The following is a 23787-nucleotide window of genomic DNA, read 5'->3' as shown; positions in this document are numbered from 1 at the left end:
CAGAGATGCATGGATGCAGTCCTTCAAGGTCATGGGAGTCACACACAATATTCATTCTTTTCCCACTGCAGCATGACTTATACTGTACATTATTTCTGTTCAGTGACAAGACTTTTGTCTAAGCAAAGTTAGATCTTATTGTCCTAATTAAATAATTAACAATCAAGGCATGATCATATATTATTATTCACTATAATTTATTTATTCTGGTAAAATAGCTGTAATCTAGAGGCCTTTGCCTTTCATATAAGCCACTTCTGACATCAAATGATCAACTAGAACTTAGTCAAGGTATTATTTGTTGTTCCTAAAACTTGAATAGGTGACAAGACCTTCGTCAGTGTAAAACAGGATTTATGAAAAAAGATTTAATAAAAATAAATAATAATACAAATAAAATCCTTCATATTTAATACACCAGCATTTATTTCCTGCAGGTCATCAGAAAACATAAGCTGTACAAAAAAATAAGACCATAACCCACAGAGATCAACGAGACCACTTCGCAATGTACTAAACATTTCTGTGCAATATAAAAGAACTTAATATGATACAATACTCATTATTTATTATTATTTACAAATAAAACTAAAAAGTAAACATTCATTTCACCAGCTGCTAAGCAGGACGGCCGGGTGAAACGACTCTAATGTAGCAGCGTAAATCAATTCAGGAAAATCAAAACCAACAAAACGCATCTTCTATTACTAATATCTGAATGGAGGACGACTTCAATAGGAGTTAAAGACCAGCACATCTTTGGAATATATCAGATTCACACTGTTTATTAAATAGGATGTCATCAAATTCAAATAAAATCCAATTTCATGAACGCTTAAAAATATGTTTACACAGAATTGTATTTTTTAATTTGTCTTTTTAACATTTTAAATAATTTTTTAAAAGGGTAATAAGATTTATAATAATTTTTAAAATCATTTACAAACAAACAAAGGTTGCTATTATAATATTCTGCAGAAAAATAAACCATCAAAAACAGACCCCGAATGAGTTTCTGTTCGATGGCTTTGTACTTTCATTGCAAGTGCGCGAGACAGCAATTGTGACTATATTTATAAAGCCTTATTGTTATGAAGTTTAATTATTATTACGCAATTAAGTATTTAAGATTCCAGAAAAGTGCTAGACATACACAACGACCCCAGAAAGTATTCGCACACTTAAAACACACTTAATGTATGGATGTTTCTGCATTAGATAAAACTATCAAATCAAGTGTCATAATAAAAACAATTTATTCTTTTGAATGTAAAAAATAATAGGTGTGTTCGACTTCATGCAGCACTGCATAGATCGATCAAAATCTGTTTTAAAGTGGTGCATGCTGGTTAGAAATTTCTGGATTGACGCTGCACTGACGCCACGTGACTGTCACATGTGGTACCGCGACAGCGCTCCGAGATCAGACGATTGATTCAGCCCGTGCAGCTGAAGAGCGACTGCTGGAGCTACGATGATGACACGGATATTAAACGATTGGCCGAGTTCACCGCATGACAACAACCACGTGTGTTCCAGGTTTATTAATGGACAAATTCCGATTCACAAACTTCGAAACAAACACTTAACTTTTCATACCCTCTCTATCTTGTACACATCATGCCTATTAAAAGACTACAAATATTTTACTGCAGTATCATCTTTTGTTAAATAATTTGGTTAATAAATAAAGGCTAGATTGTTTGCACAGGTTTATTTTCGACCTTTTTTATACAGACTACTGCATTCAGCTCCATCAACAATTTAAATAATTTATTTTAGTAAATAACCTGAATATTAACTCAAATAATTCTCACAGACTTGAAATAAAATAATTATCATCATTGGTCCTGCCACCCAAAAGGTTTCTTAACAAATTTAAGTAAAAGAACTATTTTATTAAATGATTATAAAATGATTTATATGATTATAAAATATATTTCTTGTCCAGCCGTTTATAAACAAGTTTTAAAAGTGACATTGATGTACCTGCTCTTTCTGGGAAACAGCTACTTAAAGTGTAGCTCATTTATTTAAGGAAAGTCCTTTTGTTCAATCTTTTTAGATTAAAATGATTTTTAAAAATGCTTTCATTATCCAAAATATTCTTAATTATTGTTTGAGACTTAATCAAAACGCCTTGTTTTGGGTTGTACACTAATTTATATTAGAAAGTTTTATACCTATAAATGTAAATAAATGTAAACTCCTTTTTAGCACATTCAAACAAGAAGTATTAGCCTAAAGAGGAATGTTTAAACTCGTAGAATTTGTGCTTATGGCTTTGTATTTAATAGGCCTGTTTGTTTTTATTTATGCGTTTGTTATATATTTAATTCATTATTCCCTTATTGTTTAAAAATTAACTATAGATTGTAGAGACTGTATTCTGTTTTATTTGTACTGTAAATCTTTTGTTTTATATTTATATATATATATCGTAATCAATTATATATATATATCGGTAATCATGACTGGTGTAACTTTGAGCCCCGAAGTGTCCGGCTTGACGGCTCCGTTTTCAACTTAACCCTCGCCTGCACTTGGCTAATCTCGTTGATCACTGGCTGCAGCCATGGTTCAAGTTGAACACACCTAATTTCTTCTTTGTTGCCAAATTTCAATTAAGAAGTCATACATGTAATCCGTGTTTTTAAGTACTGTCACATGAACATTCAGGAACAAGACTGACTTCTGTTTTATCTATTTGACTCACTAACTAGAACTGGAGTTGTTCTGGAATTGAATTGGTTTATTTTTGGAAGTTTCTGAGAGTCATTATGGAGAATTGGTTCATAATATGTTTTTGATTCTCTCAAAATCACTGGCTCATGAAATTCAGCTCTTCAGGGGTTCGTTCTTCGTACCTCGCTTAAATGATCTAAGATGATTTGGCAGATCCTGGATCTTTTAATCTTGATGACTGATTTCTGGCTAATTTGGTTCTTCAAACAAGTTCGCAAATCAGATTAAAATGTCTGGATGAATTGATCCAAGATCTCTGCGTGTGTTGTGAAGGACAGATCTATCCATCCTCAAAATCATGATCAGCAATAAAACGATTGGCTGACGGCACAGCAGCGTAATGACATCATCTGATTAGTATTTAATTATCCATGTGAGCAAAATTACAAAAAATTCATAGCAAACCGTTTGTTAAATATGATACGCAATAACTTTACACATTTGTTGTGAGCTGCAGGCTTTACACTTTTAAATGTCAAGAGCAATTTCACATTTCATCAGTTTTACATTTTAGATCGGATTTTGTTTACTATAGTAGCCTAGGCTATTTTAATTTCTTAATCGGCGTAAGGACTAGAAATTTATTCAAATCAAATCCCCTGCATATTAGCTGTCAAAACATGTACATGACTGCAAAAATTATTATTCAGTTATAAAAAACAAACAAACAAAAACAATCGAATATTGTGCATGTCTATTATCATACAGAAATTGTACCTTTGAATAGTACATATTTGTATCTAAATAAAAATCCATATTAATTAATGTTCTCTTTGATCCCCTCGGGGAGAATCACCCTGTTTTTGTGCTTTTATTTACTAAGTTTTAATTATATATGTTTTTAAACATATCTATATAAACAAAAAATTAATTTTTTTATTAAATATTATAAATTATTATAAACTATAAATGTGAGATTTAAACTTTTTAAAACTATTTGACTTTTTCCGTAAGTGTATATAATCTATCAACGCAATCTCACGGCAATTCGTAACTTTTTGGTTTTGTGGCTAATTCGTATGAATTCATACGATCTAATTTGTACAGTTTAGTACGATTTGCTCATCACCCAATGATGGTTAGGGGTGGGGTTGAGTGCCACGCCTCCTTTTTAAAATCATACATTTTCATACGACTGAACTCGTACAAATTCATACGAATTAGCCACTAAACTGACAAAAAGTAAAATATATATGTTTCCTCATGACATCAGGCTAAATCTATAAGTTACTACTGTAAGAAAATATCAGAATTCGGTACATACTTTCAGTATTACCTTTGCTTGAAATGACCCGATCTAATCCTGTTTACATGAAATAAACCTGCTCCTGAGAAGGTTTGAGCTACCAGACCTGTTGCTATGACAACAACCCTCAGATGAGCTTTGAAGAACGAAACGATCCTGGATCAAACCGTCAATAACCAAATCCAGCTAACTGAGCAATCCACGTACAAAGAACGAACCCCAGAAATTGGACTAGACTGATCAAGTTTCTCTCAGAATCAATCCATAAATGTGAATCATTTGGAAATGTGACTACAATTGTTACCTAATAATTTCATAATCTAACGCAGGAGCATCCTGATGTTTTAAAGCACATCTTAAGCATCCAAATTCTTTGTGAGGTCATTATATTCAGCATGACCACTATCCTGTGAGAATTGGCAACAATTAATAACAATACTTTCGTATTTTAAAATCAATAAGGCAGAAACTATGAGGTCTTCCCATGAGACCCTTTGAGTTGACACGTACATCAGTCATGTATTCAAATGCCAGACACTGAAAATGGGACATAAACCCATCCAATCAAAAGTAATCATAATACTGTCACAACCACTTTTCCCCATTAACTGTATATCAACCAATTATTATATATTATAAAAATGCCAGAATGGAAAACTATAACCAAAATAAATAAATAAAATAAATTCAATGTCAAAAGACACATCATAGAAACTATACAATGCACAAATGAGTGAAAACAAAAGGATGTGAGGTCTTTAAAAAAGTCCCACTCTGAGATTTATTTCTACACTTTCTCAGATATCCCGATTTCATGTTTGTACGTCTTGAAGAATCACGGCTTCAGAGACATTGTTCAATGGCGATTGCGTTCCTTGCTGCACTAATATAGTGCAAAATAACGCCTGGAACCAGAGTGGGACTTCCAGGAGAACATCATCTGTCTTGTTTTCACCTTCCATAGAAAGGCTGCATCTTCTTTGAGCAAATATTGTCCGTGGTGAAACTGTTATGTGAGGTTTTCTTGCACGTTCTTCACTGTGTGGTATGTTTTTGGCATTGTCTATGATGTAAATCTCTCCAAAAACGTGAATCCTCTCTGTCGGGAAGCACAAGTCGGAAGAACGTTGCTCCGATAAGGTCTTAGTGAGAAGTCTGAGCCGTCTTGAGAGACCACTAGCTTGACCGCAGTTTGCATAATTGACAAATATACTTGTAAGGAACTGATGTAAAGAAAGGCTTGATCCCACAGCGAGTGGAGATGCGTGTAAAGGCTCTTCCAGAACAAGAACGTGAAGTAAAAACAGAAAGCATGACGGTGATTTTCCTCTTGGATGTTTCATCTTTGAAGTTGGATTCAAGCAGGGTTTGTGATGGTTAGGCATTTTCTCATTTAAAGGAACATTTGAGTGAATCTCATTAAAAAGAACATGTCCTGGTGTCTCATTTATACATATATGAGGTGTGCGCACAAGACAGGGGTGTAAATGTGTGTATGCCACTTCCCAAGCAAAGGTTGTTATCTATAAAAATAAACTTAATTTGAATCCCTCGAGCCTCAAAGCCACAATAATGTGATGCGAGTCACATGACATAATCCACTGAATCTGAATCTTTGATGCGATATCCATACCAAAGAGCATAGAATCACCAAGAGGCGACACTCTAGTGCGATTTTAGAAAACAGCCACTAGATGGCGGCGGCCATTTTGGAATGAAAGTTCCAATAGAACAAAAGCATATTACAAGTCTGTAAATTAAACTATTAAAAGTGCTGATGATTGCGATAGTAAGTGTTGTATTGTTGTCTTTCAGGTTGTATCTGAGCTTTAATGTTAAATTAATAAATGAAAAATAAAGCAGCTGCTTGTCATTGTGACAGCAATAAGATCCAATGGACAGCCGACCGTTTTCACTCCAATATGGCGGAATCCGGGGCTGTTGCTGGGCGCTGCTGTTGCAAGGGAACGTTCTATTAAGTGTCGCCTCTTAGTCATTCTAAGCTCTTTGTCCATACTGAGTAATGCTGTGGGTCGAAAAGAGCAAGAAGGCAGAAAAGGCAGGCAGTGGCATCATTATCGCAAAATATTAAACATATGTTCAAAAAGACTGCCAAACAGGGTAAGGCTAAAGTTACTTCCTAACAGATGATAATCTGCACCTATCCATGAGGTTCTAGGTTAACTGGCCGCATTAGCCGCATTAGCTAAATATAGGACGTCCTATATTTATTGACTTGTCCTTTCCCTATTTTTGCCACTATTTTTTTAAAGAAATGTCCGATGAAGGCTTTAATGGCAATCGCAGTCCTCAGCTGTCAGATGTCACTAACTTTTATTACAGAGCCTAACTTTTATTCTAAATCTTGGACCTTATTTCTGAAATAAAAATGAGCAATAAAAAGGTGTGAAGCACCAGAAGTGGACCATATTAAATTAATTTGAATATATTTTAGCTATTGTTGATATCCATGAATTTTTAAATGTACAGTACTTTTTTTACCAAAGAGGCTAGAAAAATTCCGAGGAATTCATTATTATTGTATTAATATTATTATTATTAAACATGTTTAATTTTTTTTATTTTTATTGAAACGGCCAAATTGTGACAGAGGACAGTTGAATGTGCTGGCCAGTTTGTTTTTTGTCTAATAAATGATAGTATTACTTGAAAACTTTATCAGATTGCTATTTTTTCCTAATAATATATGATGTAATAAATTAGCATTTTAAAAATTTGTTTTGTTTTATTTTTTTATTTGCAATTTTTTTAGGAAATATTTTTCGTGCATCAAAAAGTGCAGTTATGATGACATCTGACTAGCTAATCCAGCAAAAAAATGTCACTAAAATGCAGTATTTAAATCATAAAACTGCAAAAATGTCCACTTTTTAACAAAAAACAACCACCCCTTTCACCAGGCTGGGCGGGCCTGTATTTACAGTTGCACCCAGAATAAACACAATTAACTTAAATATTGACTTAATTTAACTGCTTAAAGCCCACATTTTTTTTTCGTATTGTGACGCAGTTCCTTGAGAAACGGCTGGAGGGGTGTGGTTAAGTATGTTAGCCACGCCCAAAACCTCAGACAGACGTAATCTGACAACTTAACTGAAAACAATCAGGAAGTGCATTTTCAGATACTAATTTTATATTACAAGAGCAAACTGTTTTTTTCTAAATGACATGCGCAGATGAAATGTTCCCCACAAAACTAGCAGTGCGAGCTAACAAAATCAATAGTTTTGATTTCGAGTGCACTTTAAAGTCATCATGTGAGCCATAGCCATAAATAATAAAAAAATTATTAAAATTATTAATTATTTTGGTGTATGTACGCAAAGTTTTATAAATGACACATTGGGCTACTTCGTCACAAAAACAAAATGGTTAAATTTTGTGGTATTGACCTTATTCTTCACGTACGAGCGGGCGCAGCCACTGCAATCGTTTTGGCTTGAGACTTCGTCTCATTCACTTCCATTGACTTTCAGATGTTAAAAACTGGAATTGCCACAGCGGAAAGAACCGCCAACTTGTCCATCATATGATTTACACAGCGGATGCCCTTCCAGCTGCAATCCAGTATTGGGAAACACCCATATACTCTCACATTCACATTGTGCATACATTTGATTAGTCAGTACTGAAGCCAAATCTAGAGCTTATCAAACAAAATAACTTGCAATAATGGTCCAAAATTAGTACACCCAAATGTATATGTTATAAAAAATATAAAATACAAATTTAAAAAGAGAATAAATCAAGAAAAAAATAAATAAAAATTTGGTTGCAATTTTGTAGATTGCTTTTTTTTTTTTTTGCAATATTTTGCTTCAATTTCAATTTCTACATATGTTTGGTGACTATAATATAATTTTAATAAATATATCTGTTAAATAAATCTGTTTTGTCCAAGTGCACCAAATTACATTGCCTATATCCACTGAGAATTGGAGAAAAATAGTAATTTTCAAAATGTTCTGTACTCAATTACGCTGAGCACTGTACACTAAGGCCAATTTAGCTTACCCAATTCACCTTTAGCACATGTCTTTGCACTGTGGGGGAAAGCGGAGCACCCAGAGGAAACCCACACCATCATGGGGAGAACATGCAAACTCCACACAGAAATGCCAACTGGCCCAGCCGGGACTCGAACCAGCGACCTTCTTGCTGTGAGGCAAGATCTACTGAGCCACCGTGTCACCCCAAACTGATATTTTCTTATTATATTATTATTCTTTTCATGTATAGTCATGAACACACTTGTTTGTAGAGCAAGTGGTTTGACCGTGTTTTGCCATTTATTATTTCTAGTCTTTTCTCTCATAGGCAGCTGGAATGAATCAACAGAAACGAGTGCACTTCCGCATTGCAGAATAAGATCAGTAATATTAGCTGGACATGTTTTTGTTCATGAGATTCACCCCTCTGTTATTGATGTTTTTATGACGGTAGTTCTCCAGTAAGGGCTACATGTCCACATCGCCATCGTACGCCAGGGTCAGGGGTTTCAGTCGATTATTGTTTTGTCTTCGCTGAGGTTTCTTTGGCTTTTTGCTGAAGACAAAAGAACAATATCAAAATATTATAATCAAATTCAAGGTAATAATTCTTTACTCTGTGAGTGTATCAATACATTCTAATTCAAGGGGACCTAATATGCCTCTTTTTACAAGATGTTAAATAAGTCTCTGATGTCCCTAGAGTAAGTATGTGAAGTTTCAGCTCAAAATACCCCACAAATATTGTTGTAAAACTCTTTAAAACTGCCCCTTTTAGACTTTGATCCAAATTATGCTGTTTTTAATGACTGTCGCTTTAAATTTAAATGAGATGGTGCTCTTTTCAAAAGAAGGCGGAGCTACAAATGCCTGTGTGTCAGCATAGTGGCAGATTCAAAAACAAGACTAATGTCCCAAGCCTGGGGTGTCCAAACTCGGTCCTGGAGGGCCGGTGTCCTGCAGATTTTACCTCCAACTTGCCTCAACACACCTGCAGAGATGTTTCTAGAAAGCTTAGTAAGAGCTTGATTAGCCAACCCAGGTGTGTCTGACTGGGGTTGGAACTAAGCTTTGCAGGACACCAGCCCTCCAGGACCGAGTTTGGACACCCCTGTCCTAAGCTAATGAGGGAGAGATTGTTACTAATGGGCGGGGCTTTCCTCCTCAGATGACGTGTACAAATGGAGAACGTCCATCAAAGTGTGTCTGCAGACTGTTTTTATGAAATTAGATTAAAAATATAATAATTAATAAACTTTTACCATTAGAAGCTGGTTATATTCCCACACTGCCGCCACACAACTGTGTTTAAACCTTTTATAAAAGTGATTCTTGCATAATAGGTCCCCTTTAACACTATGTATTATTCAAACACATTCTGTACATACTATTAAATATGCATATGGATAATATGACATGATACAACAAATTAAATAATGAAGAATAATGTATAAAATCAATAACTGAAAATGATGATGATGATAATTATGAATATTTCAGTAAAATATCCAAAATATGTTTGAAAAAAGTCATCCTATTTAAAAGCATTGCGAGTTGCCCTCACAGCAGAATTTCCGAGAAGGGTATAAACGGAGGTCGGAGCCAGCTCCAAGTGGGTGGGCCTTGGAGCTCCAAGTGGGCTGTGCAAACCTTATTTAGTCATATTTAGAGTTCAATATTGTACTTTATGAATGTGTACATCTAACCCTAAACCCAACCTCACAGTAACCTGATGAACCCAACCTGTGGTTTAAGTCTCTCCCACTTGCAGGTCTCCGGGCTGCAGCGATACCTACTTGGAATTTCCAGGCATGACGGATAAAAATTCTGTTCAAGTAGTAGGAAACTATAAACTTGATATTATAAACATTATTATAAACTCATTATAACCTTAAATTATAAACTCAATTCTAATTTATACAGCAATGATAACTAAACCTGCACTTATGTAGTTCTAAATAATATTCTTAATGTAAAATACAACTAATAATAACTTGAATTCTAGTTGATCATTTGGAAAAATGGCAGAAGATAGAATTTTCTGATGAATCATCTGCTGAACTGCATCCCAATCGTCACAAATACTGCAGAAGACCTATTGGAACCCGCATAGACCCAAGACTCTCACAGATATCAGTCAAGTTTGGTGAAAGAAAAATCATGGTTTGGGGTTACATTCAGTGTGACATTCAGACATTCAGGGTGTCGAAGACGAATCCAAAGAATCTTGATGAACTCTGGGAGTCCGGCAAGAACACTTTCTTTGCCATTCCTGACGACTTTATTAATAAGCTATTTGAGTCATTGCAGAGATGTATGGATGCAGTCCTCCAAGCTCATGGGAGTCACACACAATATTCATTCTTTTTCCACTGCAGCATGACTTTATATTCTATACTGAACATTATTTCTGTTAAGTGACAAGACTTTTGTAAAGTCAAAGTCAGACATTACTGTCCTAATTAAATAATTAAAAATCAAGGCATGATCATATTTTATTTTGGTAAAATAAGCGTAATCTAGAGGCCTGCGCCTTTCATATTAGCCACTTCTGATACCAAATGATCAACTAGAAGTCAAGTTATTACATGTTGTTCCTAAAACTTGGATAGGCGACAAGACTTTTGTCAGGTAGTGAGTAAATCTTCATTCTAAAAGTAAGTTTAGCAAGAGCTTGTTTTGATATCCATTACTAAACCAGTAAAACACAAACACCGTACCCAGCCAGCTGGATGTATTTAGCATGAGAAGGTAAAGGCACAGACTGAGACCAAGGCACCGGGTCGAGGATGCAGGACGTCAGGAGCCGGTTTCTCCAGCTTTTAACTGGATCTGGACCCTTGACTCTCCTGCTGGCACTCAGGACAGGTGTATGTCAGCTCATGGGCATCTTGGCCCATCCACACTACTGTACCGTTGGCAGAATCAGGCGTACCAAGTGACCGCCGGATGGCACAGTAACTGCTGCTCATGGTGGCATGGATGGTGGGATGTGGGTGATAGAAAAAAAAACAAGCCAAATGAATGCATGAAGTAAATGAGAAATGAAAATGAGGGATGATGAAAGAGATGGAAAGGGATGTTGTTCTTACCATGCGAGGTAAATCATCGACACTATAAATACCAGGAGGACAAAAACACCTGCCGCCACACCGTATACCCACGTCTTCAGCTTCCCATCTAAAGAGGACAAATATTTTTATCTGTTTTTAGCTTAGGACATAAAGCACAAGCACAGGTGAAATCAAAATTATTAGCCCTCTTTTTCAGATTTTTCAGATGTTTTTCAAATGATGTTTAAAAGAGTAAGTATTTTTTTTATGTCTGATAATGTTTTTTCTTCTGGAGAAAGCCTTATTTGTTTTATTTCAGCTAGAGTGAAAGCAGTTTTGAATTTTTTATAAACTATTTTAAGGTCAATATTATTAGCCCCCTTAAGCTATATTGTTTTTTTTTTTGATTGTCCACAGAAAATAAAACACTTTTATACAATGACTTGCCTAATTACCCTAGTTAAGCCTTTAAATCTCATTTTAAGCCGTATAGTAGTGTCTTGATTAATATCTAGTCAAATATGATTTACTGTCATCAGATAAAATAAAGTTATTAGAAATAAGTTCTTAAAACTATTGTGTTAAGAAATGTGTGGAGAAAAATATTTAGGGGGGCTAATAATTCTGACTTCAACTGTATATTGCAAAAGTGAAACTGGTGTTTTAGCACATCATCTTATAAAAGATTTATAAAATTAGCTTTAGATTAATACTGAAATATAAATGTAGAAATAACTAAAAGAACTAAAATGTATGGAAGCTTGCTTCTGCTACAGAATTCAAAAACGTTTCTCTATTATATTTCACAAATCTGAGTTTTATTCTTATTGATGCAAGTTTAGAGTTTATGCCCAAAACTTTTTTTTTTCTTCACAATTTTGAATAGTTTAGATCTTGAATCCCTCAAGATCTAGTTTAGATTTTTGAATCTGAGTTTTTATATATTTTTTTATTCTCATGGAATAAAAAAAAAATACTTAGTCAAATTTTAAGTTACAAACTTGTTACAAATAGTTACAAAGTGAACATCTCACAATTCTGACCCTATTTCTCTCAGCATTGTGAGATAAAAAAAAGATTATTGCTGTATTATTATATTGAACAAAATGTGTAATAATTATAGACTAATGTTGCTCACAGTGCTTATATCCTCCGGAAAAAAGACAATTAAAAAAATCTTACTTGGTTTTTATTGACAGAACCAGTATGAAACTAAATTTTGAGTTGGGCTACAAACATATTTAATCCGTGGTACAAACATGTGATTTAGTTTCAGCATATTATGTGACACCTTAGCTGAGACGCTTTCATAAACACAAATGCATTCATGAGTTAACTTGGCTAAAAATGAGTTTAATTTTTTTAAGTTTCTCTTAAAACTACAATTAAATCAGCTATATTTTAGAGATACTGGACTAAAATGTTTTTTTTTCTTCTTCTGGAGAAAGTATAGTATAAAGAGCTCAAATTTTAACAATTGTTTTGAGTTTATGCCCAAAACTTTTTTATTCTTTACAATTTTGTCTAGTTTAGATCTAGTTTAGATTTCTGAATCTGACCGAGTTTTTAAACTTTTCTTAAAATTCTGAGAGAAAACAAAAGCTTTTTCTCAAAAACCATCCTTTTTCACAATTTTCTATGTCAGAATTTCGACCTTTATACCTCGGCGTTTATTCTCAGAGATTTGGATTAATATACCATAATTGTTTTTCCATCATGGAATAAATCAATTTAAAAGACTACTCACAGATTTGTTACACAAAGTTAAAATCTCGCAATTCTGACTCCATTTCTCTCAGAATTATAAGAAAATCATTATTGCCTTCATATTTTGTTTATGAATAAATCTTGAGGAACAAAATGTGTAATAATTCTAAACTTGTGTTGCTCACAGAGCTTGTATTTTCTGCAAAAACAGCCAAAAGCAATAAAAATAAATATTCCAATTGGGTTTTCCTGGAGGGAACCAGGATGAAACTAAATACTGAGCTGGCCTACAAACATATTTAATCCAGTGGTAGAAACCGCCATGTGCCACCTAAGCAGAGGGAAGCTTTAATGAAAACAAAAATGCTATTCAAGTTTGAAAGCCAGATTTGGTCTGTTGTTCGCTCCAGTTTCTTTCACCCGAGGCAACTGGCCGAAATTAAGCACATTTTATCACACAAGCACTTTGAAACAGTAAACCATGCCTTTGTAACCACCCACCTGGACTACTGTAATGCAATTCACATTGGGGTGAGTCAGTCCTCTATTTCTCGACTGCAACTTTGGTCAACTGTGTTGTTTTAAAGTGCAATATAAATAAAACTGAATTGGAAAATAATTTAAGTGAAATTCACAATTATTCGCCCTTCTGTGAATTCATTTGTCTTTTTAAAAATATTTCCAAAATGATTATTAATAGAGCAGGGAATTATTCACAGTATTTCCTTTAATATTTTTTCTCCTTATTTGTTTTATTTTGGCTAGAATAAAAGCAGTTTTAAATTTTGTAAAAACTATTTTATATTCAATATTATTATTATTATACTATTATGTTATTATATCGTTCTCTGTTTTGATTATATATTTTTATTTAGCTTTTTCAAAAGTTAACAATACAGAACATCAAAACAAAGCAGCAAACAGACTAAAGTAAATCATACACAGTATAAAAAATAAGTAAAATACAAATAAATAAATAAAAAAGGGTGGAGATAATAGGTAATAATAATAGGAGTATAAAACCAGTGGAAAAGAACTATCTTGTCAAATTTAAATCAAGTGGTACTGTTTTAAATTTATTCCAAAATTGATTCCAAATCTTTTTAAATAATTCACCCTTTCCTCTCAAAGAATATGTGATCTTCTCCAATGGGATACAGTTGCAAACTTCTGAGATCCACAGTCCAATTGGTACATCAATGTCTGTTTTCCATTTTAAAGCAATGCATTTTTTTTTAGCTATTGTCAGCAATATTTCAGTGAGTTTAATAGCATATTTATGCTGGAGGTTACAATTTGTAAACTATTCTCTGTTAAACAGAAATCGGGGAAACGTGTATTTGCTAACAGAAGTGAAACACGTTTACCTGCTCCAAAAGGCTGTAAGTACCACGTGCGTCCGACGCGTCCAGGCTGTACAGTGGTGGGCAGGGTGGGATTGATAGCCCGGCTGGTCTTCACATCAGCCTTCTTGTCTCCAGCAGTGGGGATTTCCAGCACAGGAATGGGTGCGCACTGCTCCAGCGCTCCCTCGGTGGTGAGCACTTCAGTAAAGCCCTCCTCGCACATACACACGGCCTCCTGCAGAGGGCAGCAGAGGAACACAAACACACATCATTCAATCTGCATCCGCTTCTGACCCAATTCACAGCTTATGGAGCCTTTTTATATAAAGCGTGATGACACATTTACACTGTTATCAACTTCACACATTTATAACACTATACTGAGTTTTATTACCTTGCCATTAAGTTACTGAAAATCGTGTCAGTGCTGCTGATGTATTATGCAATAGCTAATGGAGAACATTTGTCTTTCTCTCTTCAGGCTAATGTTATTAAGTTATACATTTTTCCTTTTTTGGAAAGACCCAGAAACACTAATGTAGTAATTATATTATATTATATTATATTATATTATATTATATTATATTATATTATATTATATTATGTTATATTATATTATATTATATTATATTATATTATATTATATTATATTATATTATATTGTATTATGTTATATTATATTATGTTATATTTCATTATGTTATATTATATTATTTTATATATTATATTATATTATATTATGTTATATTTTATTATGTTATATTTTATTATGTTATATTATATTATATTATGTTATATTTTATTATGTTATATTATATTATATTATGTTATATTTTATATTATATTATATTATGTTATATTTTATTATGTTATATTTTATTATATTATATTATATTATATTATATTATATTATATTATATTATATTTTATTACGTTATATTATATTATATTATATTATATTATATTATATTGTATTATATTGTATTGTATTATATTATATTATATTATATTATATTTTATTATGTTATATTGTATTATATTATATTATATTTATTTTTGGCATTAAGACAAATGATGATGCAAGAAAAATGGGTCATTATCACTATAAAGTGCTTTTGATGTCCCACAAGTTTGAGTCAGTCCTATATGAACACAATGCCAAATAATGAAATTCTTGTGACCTTTACACACATGCAGGTAGAATTATAAATGTTTTGAAATATGTTGTCAATTTTAGCCGTATTCTTTCATTGAATGGATGTGATTTTGCCATGACCCACGCACTGCTCAGCCAACTTCAGTGAGTCTAAAAAGCAAGTCAATCGAATAAAATGAAAAATATTTTAAATATTCTTATTGTCTTTAAGTTATTTGATCAAATAAGTCATTTTGATAACTTTTATTTTGTTTTCATAATATTATTTATCATTTTGCACGTGTCCTTGAAATTGTTGTCCCCCCTGTCATGATGTGGTAAATGCAGAGATGCATGGATGCAGTCCTCCAAGCTCATGGTGAGTCATACATAATGTTCATTCTTTTTCCACTGCACCATGACTTATATTTTATATTGTACATTATTTCTGTTCAGTGACAAGACTTTTTTCTGAGCGAAGTCAGACCTTACTTTCCTAATTAAATAATTAAAAATAAAGGCATGATTATATTTTATTTTGGTAAAATAGGCATAATCTAGAGGCCTTAGCCTTTCATATTAGCCACTTTTTATACCAAATGATCAACTAGAAGTCAAGTTATTATCTTTTTTTCCTAAAACTTTAATAGGCAACAAGACTTTTGTCAGGTAGTGTATAAACACCAGAAAGGTCCGACCCTTCTTATCTGAACATGTTCAAGCTCTTGTTCTCTCCAAACTGGATTACTGCAACTCTCTACTAGCAGGGCTTCCAGCTAACTCTTTCAAGCCTCTTCAGCTGCTCCATAACGCAGCAGCACGAGTGGTCTTTAATGAACCTAAAAGAGCACATGTCACTCCGCTGCTCATCCGTTTGCACTGGCTGCCAGTTGCTGCTCGCATCAAATTCAAAGCTCTGATGTTTGCCTACAAAGCGACCTCTGGCTTTGCTCCTTCTTATCTGCTCTCACTTCTGCAGATCTATGTGCCCTCCAGAAACTTGCGTTCTGTGAATGAATGTCGCCTCGTAGTTCCATCCCAAAGAGGGAAGAAATCACTTTCCCGAATTCTCTCTGCCCAGTTGGTGGACTGAACTCCCGAACTGCATCAGAACGGCAGAGTCACTCGCTATTTTCAAGAAACGACTAAAAACTCAACTATTTAGTCTCCACTACACTTCCTAATCTGCAATTGTACTCAAAAAAAAAAAAAAATTACCAATGCTTTCCTTCTTAGACTTTACATACCTGAAACTTGCCTATAGCACTTATTCATTGTTGCTCTTATAGTTGTGTAAATTGCTTCCTTGTCCTCATTTGTAAGTCGCGTTGGATAAAAGAGTCTGCTAAATGACTAAATGTAAATGTAAATAAAATATGAATATTTCTTGAACTCTACTGTCAGCATTTGAGAAGTTAAAAGTCAGCAAACTACAGTTATGCTTCATTTAAAGTGAATGTATCCTACACTCAAAAAGACTTTTGCTTCTTATTCAAATTACCTATTTAAAATGAGCTGAAACTACACAATTCATCAGATTTTGTTTGGGAAAACTTAATTGTTTTATGTGCAATACACTTAAGATTAGTTAAATTGAGTTTAAATGGATTTGTGTGGGGAATTGTGTGTAACCTTGCTTTGTTTACAGAATAACAGAATAATTTTTTGTTAACACTTCACAGTAAGGTTACATTAGTTTATGTTATGCAATGTATATTTACTAACATGAACAAACAGTGAGCTTATGTCCACATTATTTTAGCAGCAAAGCTTGAATCACAAAGACTGAAAGAGTTGTCAGAAACCTAATCGTGGTGACTGTGAAGACGTGTAAACCTGAACACTTGGTTTCTTTATCTTTAGTTTTTTACCTCTATCAATAGTAATTAGCCTTTAAAAAAAATGAAACTAAAAAAATTATAATAATAAAACTAAAAATAATAATAATAAAACTAATAATAACAATAATAATAATAAAACTAATAATAATAATAAAAGTAATAATAATAAAACAAAAAAAATAATAATAATGATAAAAGTAGTAATAATAATAATAAAAGTAATAATAATAATAATAAAAACCTAATAATAGTAATAAAAGTAATAATAATAATAAAACAAAAGATAAAAAATAAAACTAATAATAATAAAAGTAATAATAATAATAATAATAATAATAAAAGTAATAATAACAATTAAACAAAAAATAAAACTAATAATAAATAATAATAATAAAAGTAATAATAATAATAATAATAAAAGTAATAATAATAATAAAAACCTAATAATAATAATAATAATAATAATAATAATAAATAATAATAATAATAAAACAAAAAAATAAAAGTAATAATAATAATAAAAGTAATAATAATAATAATAATAATAAAAGTAATAATAATAATAAAAACCTAATAATAATAATAATAATAATAAAATAATAATAATTATTATAAAACAAAAAAATAAAAGTAATAATAATAATAATAAAAGTAATAATAATAATAATAATAAAAGTAATAATAATAATAATGATAATAATAATAATAATAATACATTTACATTAAATGTTTGTGAGCACACAGTATAATAAAGACAAACTTGTGCTGCTCACAGAGCTTATTTTTCACAATAAGAGTCAATAGAAAAAAAATCATACTGGGTTTTCCTTGAGGGAACCGGGATAAAACTGAATTCTGAGCTGGCCTACAAAAATACACCGTCCCTGCAGCACATTATTGACCAAGAAAATAAACGTCATCACCAAACCCTTAAGTAAAGAGCAAATTTACAAACTCCTGCTCTTCCTTTGCACAAGAAATTGCAGTTAAAAACCGCCTCAAGCATTGCACACCATTAAAAAACATTCCCTGATGTTATTTTACTTGAACAGCCATGTTTTAATAAGCACATTCTCCAATCCTAAAATGGTAACACTTTGAAATAACGGTCCATTAGTTAATGTACTGTAAGCTAATGTAATTACTAACATGAACAAACAATTAGTAATACATTTATTACGATATTTATCCATCTTTGTTAACATTAGTGTTAAGTTAAACAACGCTAGTTCAGGTTAACTCACGGTGCATTATCTAATGTTAATGAGCCACACTTTAGATTTTAATAATGCATTAATGTTGAACGATGATTAATAAATGCTTTACAAGATCATTTATAATTAATGTTAGTAAATACATTAACTGGACAAATTTGACAGTATGATGAACCACGATTGTCATCTCCTTTTTTAAACAGTCCAAGCATGTGCAAGCTCTTTTAGCTCAAGATTACTTCAGTCCTGGGGTCCGTTCTTCGTACCTCGCTTAAATGATCTAAGATTATTTGGCAGATCCTGGATCTTTTAATCTTGATAACTGATCTCTCGCTAATTTGGTTCTTCAAACAAGTTCGCGAATGAGATTAGAATGTCTGGATAAACTGATCTGAGATCGCTGCGTGTGTATTGAAGGACAGATCTATCGATCCTCGAAATCATGATCAGCAATGCAACGATTGGCTGACGGCACAGCAGCGTAATGACATCATCTGATTAATATTCAATTATCCATGTGAGCAAAATTACATCAAATCAGCAGTAAACGGTTTTTTAAATATGACCCGCAATAACCTTCCACATTTGTTGTGAGCTGCAGGCTTTACACTGTCATGTGTCAAGAGTATTCATCATGTATTTCAATGCATATCAATGTATTTAGTTCTACATTCAGAAAAGATTTTCTTTATTATAGTAGCCGTTTTTTTAATCGGTGTAAAGAATAACTGGATGTTTACAAAAGCATTTTGATATTGGTAAAGGCGTCTGCAACTATTGTGAAGCATCAAATCACTGGCATATTAACTATCAAAACATGTTTATGACTGCATAAATGTATTATTGCTTTAAAAAAAAGTCACATATTGTGCATGTTTATTATACACAAGTTGTACTAAGCGATCTAAAAAGTTCATATCAATAAGTTTTCTCTGTGCAGCACCAGGTGACAGTCTTTGTACTTCATTTCGAGAGTGCAGATTGCATACGTTTTATTAATATGTATAACTTTATTTATTTTATTAATAACTATAACTTATATATATATATATATATATATATATATATATATATATATATATATATATATATATATATATATATATATATATATATATATAGATACATAGTTTAGAAAATATTTACTCTTTTCCCAAGTGTATATAACTACTACTGTAAGAAAATATCAGAATTCGGTACATACTTTCTGTATTTTCTTTGCTTGAACTGAGCCGATCTAATCCTGTTTATATAAATTGAACCTGCTCCCGATCAGGTTTGACCTAGCAGAACTGTTGCTATGACAACAACTCTCGGATCAGCTTTGAAGAACGAAACGATCCTGGATCGTGTCAAATCGTCAATATCCAAATCCAGCTAACTGCGTAATCCACGTACGAAGAACGGACCCCTGGTGTTCCAGGGAACAAACAGGAAGTCATTTTTACCAACAGTGATCAGATAATAACCAAAGTCATACGAGATGAAATATGCTGAATTGAATTGGCTAATAATTTTAACCTTAAAATGGTGCAAAAAAATTAAAAACTGCTTTTATTCTCGTTGAAATAAAACAAATAAGACTTTCTCCAGAAGAAAAAAAAACAATTATAAGGAAACTTTCACAGTATTTCCTAAACATAATTTGGGAAATACTCAGGAAATTCATAGGAAGGCGAATCACTCTGACTTCAACTGTAGATCAAGAAAATCTAAGCAAAGGTACAGCTCACGACTTTGATTTTGTGTTACATCCATTATGATAATTGCAGCTAGAGCGACAGTCAGCAGTCACAGACACGCAGAATTACAGTAATCCCACAATCCTCTTGTGTCTTACCTCTGAGCAGAATGACTGTGGTTTGTCACAGAGTGGATCACATGACTGGTCGGCCCCTGGTAATAGAGCTGAAGGGCATCCGCCTGCAACAAATCACAGACTAGGGATCAATTGCAAGCTTCAGACAAAAACTCAAATAATGAGCCAAACTCTGATTGATTCGCACTAAACAACCCTCACTCTAAACCATTCAAGAGTGTTACTTCCTACACTCAAAAAGTGATCCAGCTGCTTGTTTAAACTACTTATTTAAGATGAGTTAAAACAACACAGGTGGCACGGTGGCTCAGTGTTTAACACTGTCACCTCAGAGCAAGAAAGTTACTGGTTCGAGTTGTGGCTGGGCCAATTGGCATTTCTGTGTGGAGTTTGCATGTTCTCCCCGTGTTGGCATGGGTGCTTGAGTTTCTTTTACATTCCAAAGACATGCGCTATAGGTGAATTGCATAAACATAATTGGCCGCAGTGTATGTCTGTGAATGAATGTGTATGGGTGTTTCCCAGTACTGGGTTGCATCCACTGTGTAGAACATATGGGTTAGGGTTAGTTGGTGGTTCATTCTGTTGTGTCAACCCCTGATGAATAAAGGGAGTAGGCGTTGGTTTTACGGGTTCGTTCTTTCACTCATGTTTGACAATGCTTTGCTCAGGGTATAAAAAGGAAAGGTAACTGTTGATCGAGGAGAATGGCTTTTACTCTGCTTCTCCCGCACACCGATGCGTACTTAATTAAAATAGTTGCGGTAAAAATACCCTAACTCAGGGGTTCACAACTGGTTTGGCCATGGGACCCACATTTTTACATTGTCATCAAGCCGCGACCCAAATTTTTAAGAACTATAATACAATTTTAGGAATTATAATTCATTTAATTAAATTAACCTCACTACACATGACACTGAGGCTTTAAGACTTTTTTGTCATCAATATATTTTAATCCATACTTTACATATTTGGGGTCGTACTTGCGCTTTGACATATTTGTTGCCATAATTAAATGAAATTTGACATGTCAAACAGTAGGGTTGTCGTGCACAAATTTCAAAATAAAAGTCCGGTATAAGCAAAATAAGTAAAAAAATTAAACACTTGTTGTTTTTTGATCACACACCCACTAAAAATGTTCCCGCAACCCACTTTTGGGTCGCGACCCACCAGTTGAAAAACACTGCCCTAACATATAATCTAACTATAAGTTATTATACTGCAGCACCTTCCCAACTTGGAACCAGTATTGGGTTATTTTGATTAAATGTTATTTTTTCCATTCTGGGATTATTATTGCTACTATTACTAGCACTATTATTAATTTTATAATTATGGCTGTGTAAATAAATAACAGTTTTCTAAAAAATATTAAAAATGCTTTCTCTCCATTACATTAAGTTCCAGACACGCTTGTTAAAATAAATCAAGAATCACCAACAATAAAGAAGCAAAGTAAAGACAGCTATAAACTGTGCAAGCAGGAAATCATGTGTTGATGGAGCTGAATATAGAGCTCTGTGTGCTTTAGAGACTGCCCAACAGCTGGAGCAGGCTTCAGTCAGTGTAATTAAATAATATTATTAAATAAATAACCCAATAAAGGTTAGAAATTACCCAACGAAGCACCAAATATGTTTAACTTAACCATTGGGTTAAATGAATAACTCAACATTTTGTAGAGTGTAGCCTCATATGCTAACAAAGGCAAAGCAAAGTCTTTGTTGCAGTTCATATGTTACAGCTATATTCTCTGTACAGTATGTTAGTTTTTTTCATTCTACTGTCTGTATATTTGAACACATAACTTAATAAACAATGCTTTAAGGCGTTGAGATTCTTTCTATTTACCAATGATGATAACAACGTTATTGGAGTCAGATTAATTACAATGGAGTCAGATAAATAATTGATTAAAACACGTTATACTTCACCAGCTTTCTGTTTCCGATTATTGGTTCAGAATAGCAGCGTAAGCTTCAAGCCTTATAGGTTATTTTAAGAGCATAACTCCCAAGATTAACGAGGGACCACTGTATACAATTATTGACTTAGAGCTTAAAACTGCTGCTACACTTTATGTTCATATTTAATAATGTGATGAAAATAATTTAGATTTTTATGGAAATGTATGGAAGTATTTACTATAGTTTATTTATCTGTACACATCATTTTAAAGAATTTGTGTGCTCTTAATAATCTAACTTCCTTCCCCTTTTAATGACATCTCGGTAACACTTTATAATAACTACACACTATAAATCATTTATTAAGCATTAGCAAATAGTGAATTCATTATCTGTTAAGCATTAACTCTACAATAATAAACGTTAGTAAGCAGTTTATAACTGCAGCTACAAATGCTCTATTCTTGACCTATAACCACATTTATAATGTGAATAATAATTGTATTTTCATACTTAATAAATTATTAATTTTTCATTACTAAATTAAGTATCGCATTATTTACAAACCAGTTGTATTTAGGAGTAGTTGTGGGATTTTAGGATCATTCAGAATGAGTTAGTAAATGATTAATAAACTATTGAAATCAACGATTATATGTCTTATCATTCAGGCATATACTAATAGTCAACTAATATGTTAATAAATGCTTTATTAACTCAACTTCATGCAGTTTTGTGACCTAATCTAAAGTTAGGACTATTCATGCTTTATAAATCCCTTATAAATGACAAATAAAGGCTCAGAATCAATTGAACTATAATCTTTGCAATCTTTTCTAAAATGTAAAATTACTGTAAAGTTTAAACATTGCTGAATAACAGGAGTGTCAAAATACAACAAAACTGGATAAAACAACAATATAATAATTAAACAATGTAATAAAATGTAATGTTTAAACTCTACAGTGATTTTATTTTAGATCAGGTTGCATAAATTTATTTTTTATTTGAAGTACAGTTTCATTTGTGTACCTTTAATTGAATAGCAATGAATAATGTCATTTTTCCTGTTTAGAATTTAACTGAGCCTTTATTTGTCATTTAAAAGGGATTTCAAGAGTTCACACTTAGCTGATGATTGATTATAAGCAAGTTTGGCATGCTGTCCCGGGAGAGAGCCCTGAGCTCGAAGGTTCTTGAGCCCTGGGCTCCCTCCCGTTTGGAGGAAGAGAGGGGAGCCTCGAGCTCAGGTAGATCTCGACAACTCCCCTTATTATAATAGCTAAAGATTAAGATTGAAGGCTATTAAAAGATATGCTGCATTATTAGATTACCTGTATTGATATTTAGATTTAACGATTAACTTGTTGTACATGTTTTTGGAATGTGGGAGGAAACCGGAGAACCTGGGGAAAACCCACGCAAGCACGGGAAGAACATGCAAACTACACACAGAAACAACCACCGGCCTGTTAAGGAACTAGAACCGGTGACGTTCTTGCTGTGAGGCGACAGTGCTAGTCACTGAGCCACGTGCTGCCCTATGGAGGGAAAGGTGAAAAGGTAGGGGTGGAAGGGGGGATTCTTCAAATCGAAGATGACTGTAGTGAGAAAACCCTGGCTCTTTATAGTGGTTAGGAATGGCCTGATTGGTGGATCAAGCATGCTAATGCAGAACCAGCCGTGTTCAATCATAATCAGGTGCTCCTCTCGAAATTAGTTTATGAATAAACTTCACTTATAAAGCCTAAATAGTCC

At 33.0% G+C, this 23787-nt stretch overlaps 1 protein-coding gene and 1 long non-coding RNA gene across 12 annotated transcripts in view; both read right to left on the bottom strand.

The window, feature by feature from the left end:
• The window catches only part of LOC141378323 (uncharacterized), a 121499-nt gene extending 117295 nt beyond the window's left edge, over positions 1-4204 (bottom strand). The window contains exon 1 of the long non-coding RNA XR_012392536.1: positions 3954-4204. This is a non-coding gene — a long non-coding RNA (uncharacterized lncRNA). The remainder of the gene's footprint in view (positions 1-3953) is intronic.
• Positions 4205-7640: 3436 nt separating this feature from the next.
• The window catches only part of thsd7ab (thrombospondin, type I, domain containing 7Ab), a 346631-nt gene continuing 330484 nt past the window's right edge, over positions 7641-23787 (bottom strand). For 4 of the 11 annotated variants that reach the window (XR_012391315.1, XR_012391320.1, XR_012391321.1 and 1 more), the window contains 5 exons: positions 20138-20220; positions 14129-14342; positions 11094-11181; positions 10722-10965; positions 7641-8557 (listed from right to left, as the gene is read on the bottom strand). Coding sequence is in view for 3 of the 11 variants with exons in the window: in NM_001423204.1 (NP_001410133.1) it covers positions 8470-8557; positions 11094-11181; positions 14129-14342; positions 20138-20220 (473 nt within the window). In the remaining 8 variants the exon portion in view is untranslated. The remainder of the gene's footprint in view (positions 8558-10721; positions 10966-11093; positions 11182-14128; positions 14343-20137; positions 20221-23787) is intronic. The other 7 variants (XR_012391319.1, XR_012391314.1, XR_012391317.1 and 4 more) reach the window with 3 other exon arrangements.

Source organism: Danio rerio, chromosome 16 (assembly GCF_049306965.1).
Source record: "Danio rerio strain Tuebingen ecotype United States chromosome 16, GRCz12tu, whole genome shotgun sequence".
NCBI classification, from domain to species: domain Eukaryota; kingdom Metazoa; phylum Chordata; class Actinopteri; order Cypriniformes; family Danionidae; genus Danio; species Danio rerio.
The sequence above is the reverse complement of the archived record's forward strand: the minus strand, read 5'-3'. Positions and strand labels throughout refer to the sequence as shown.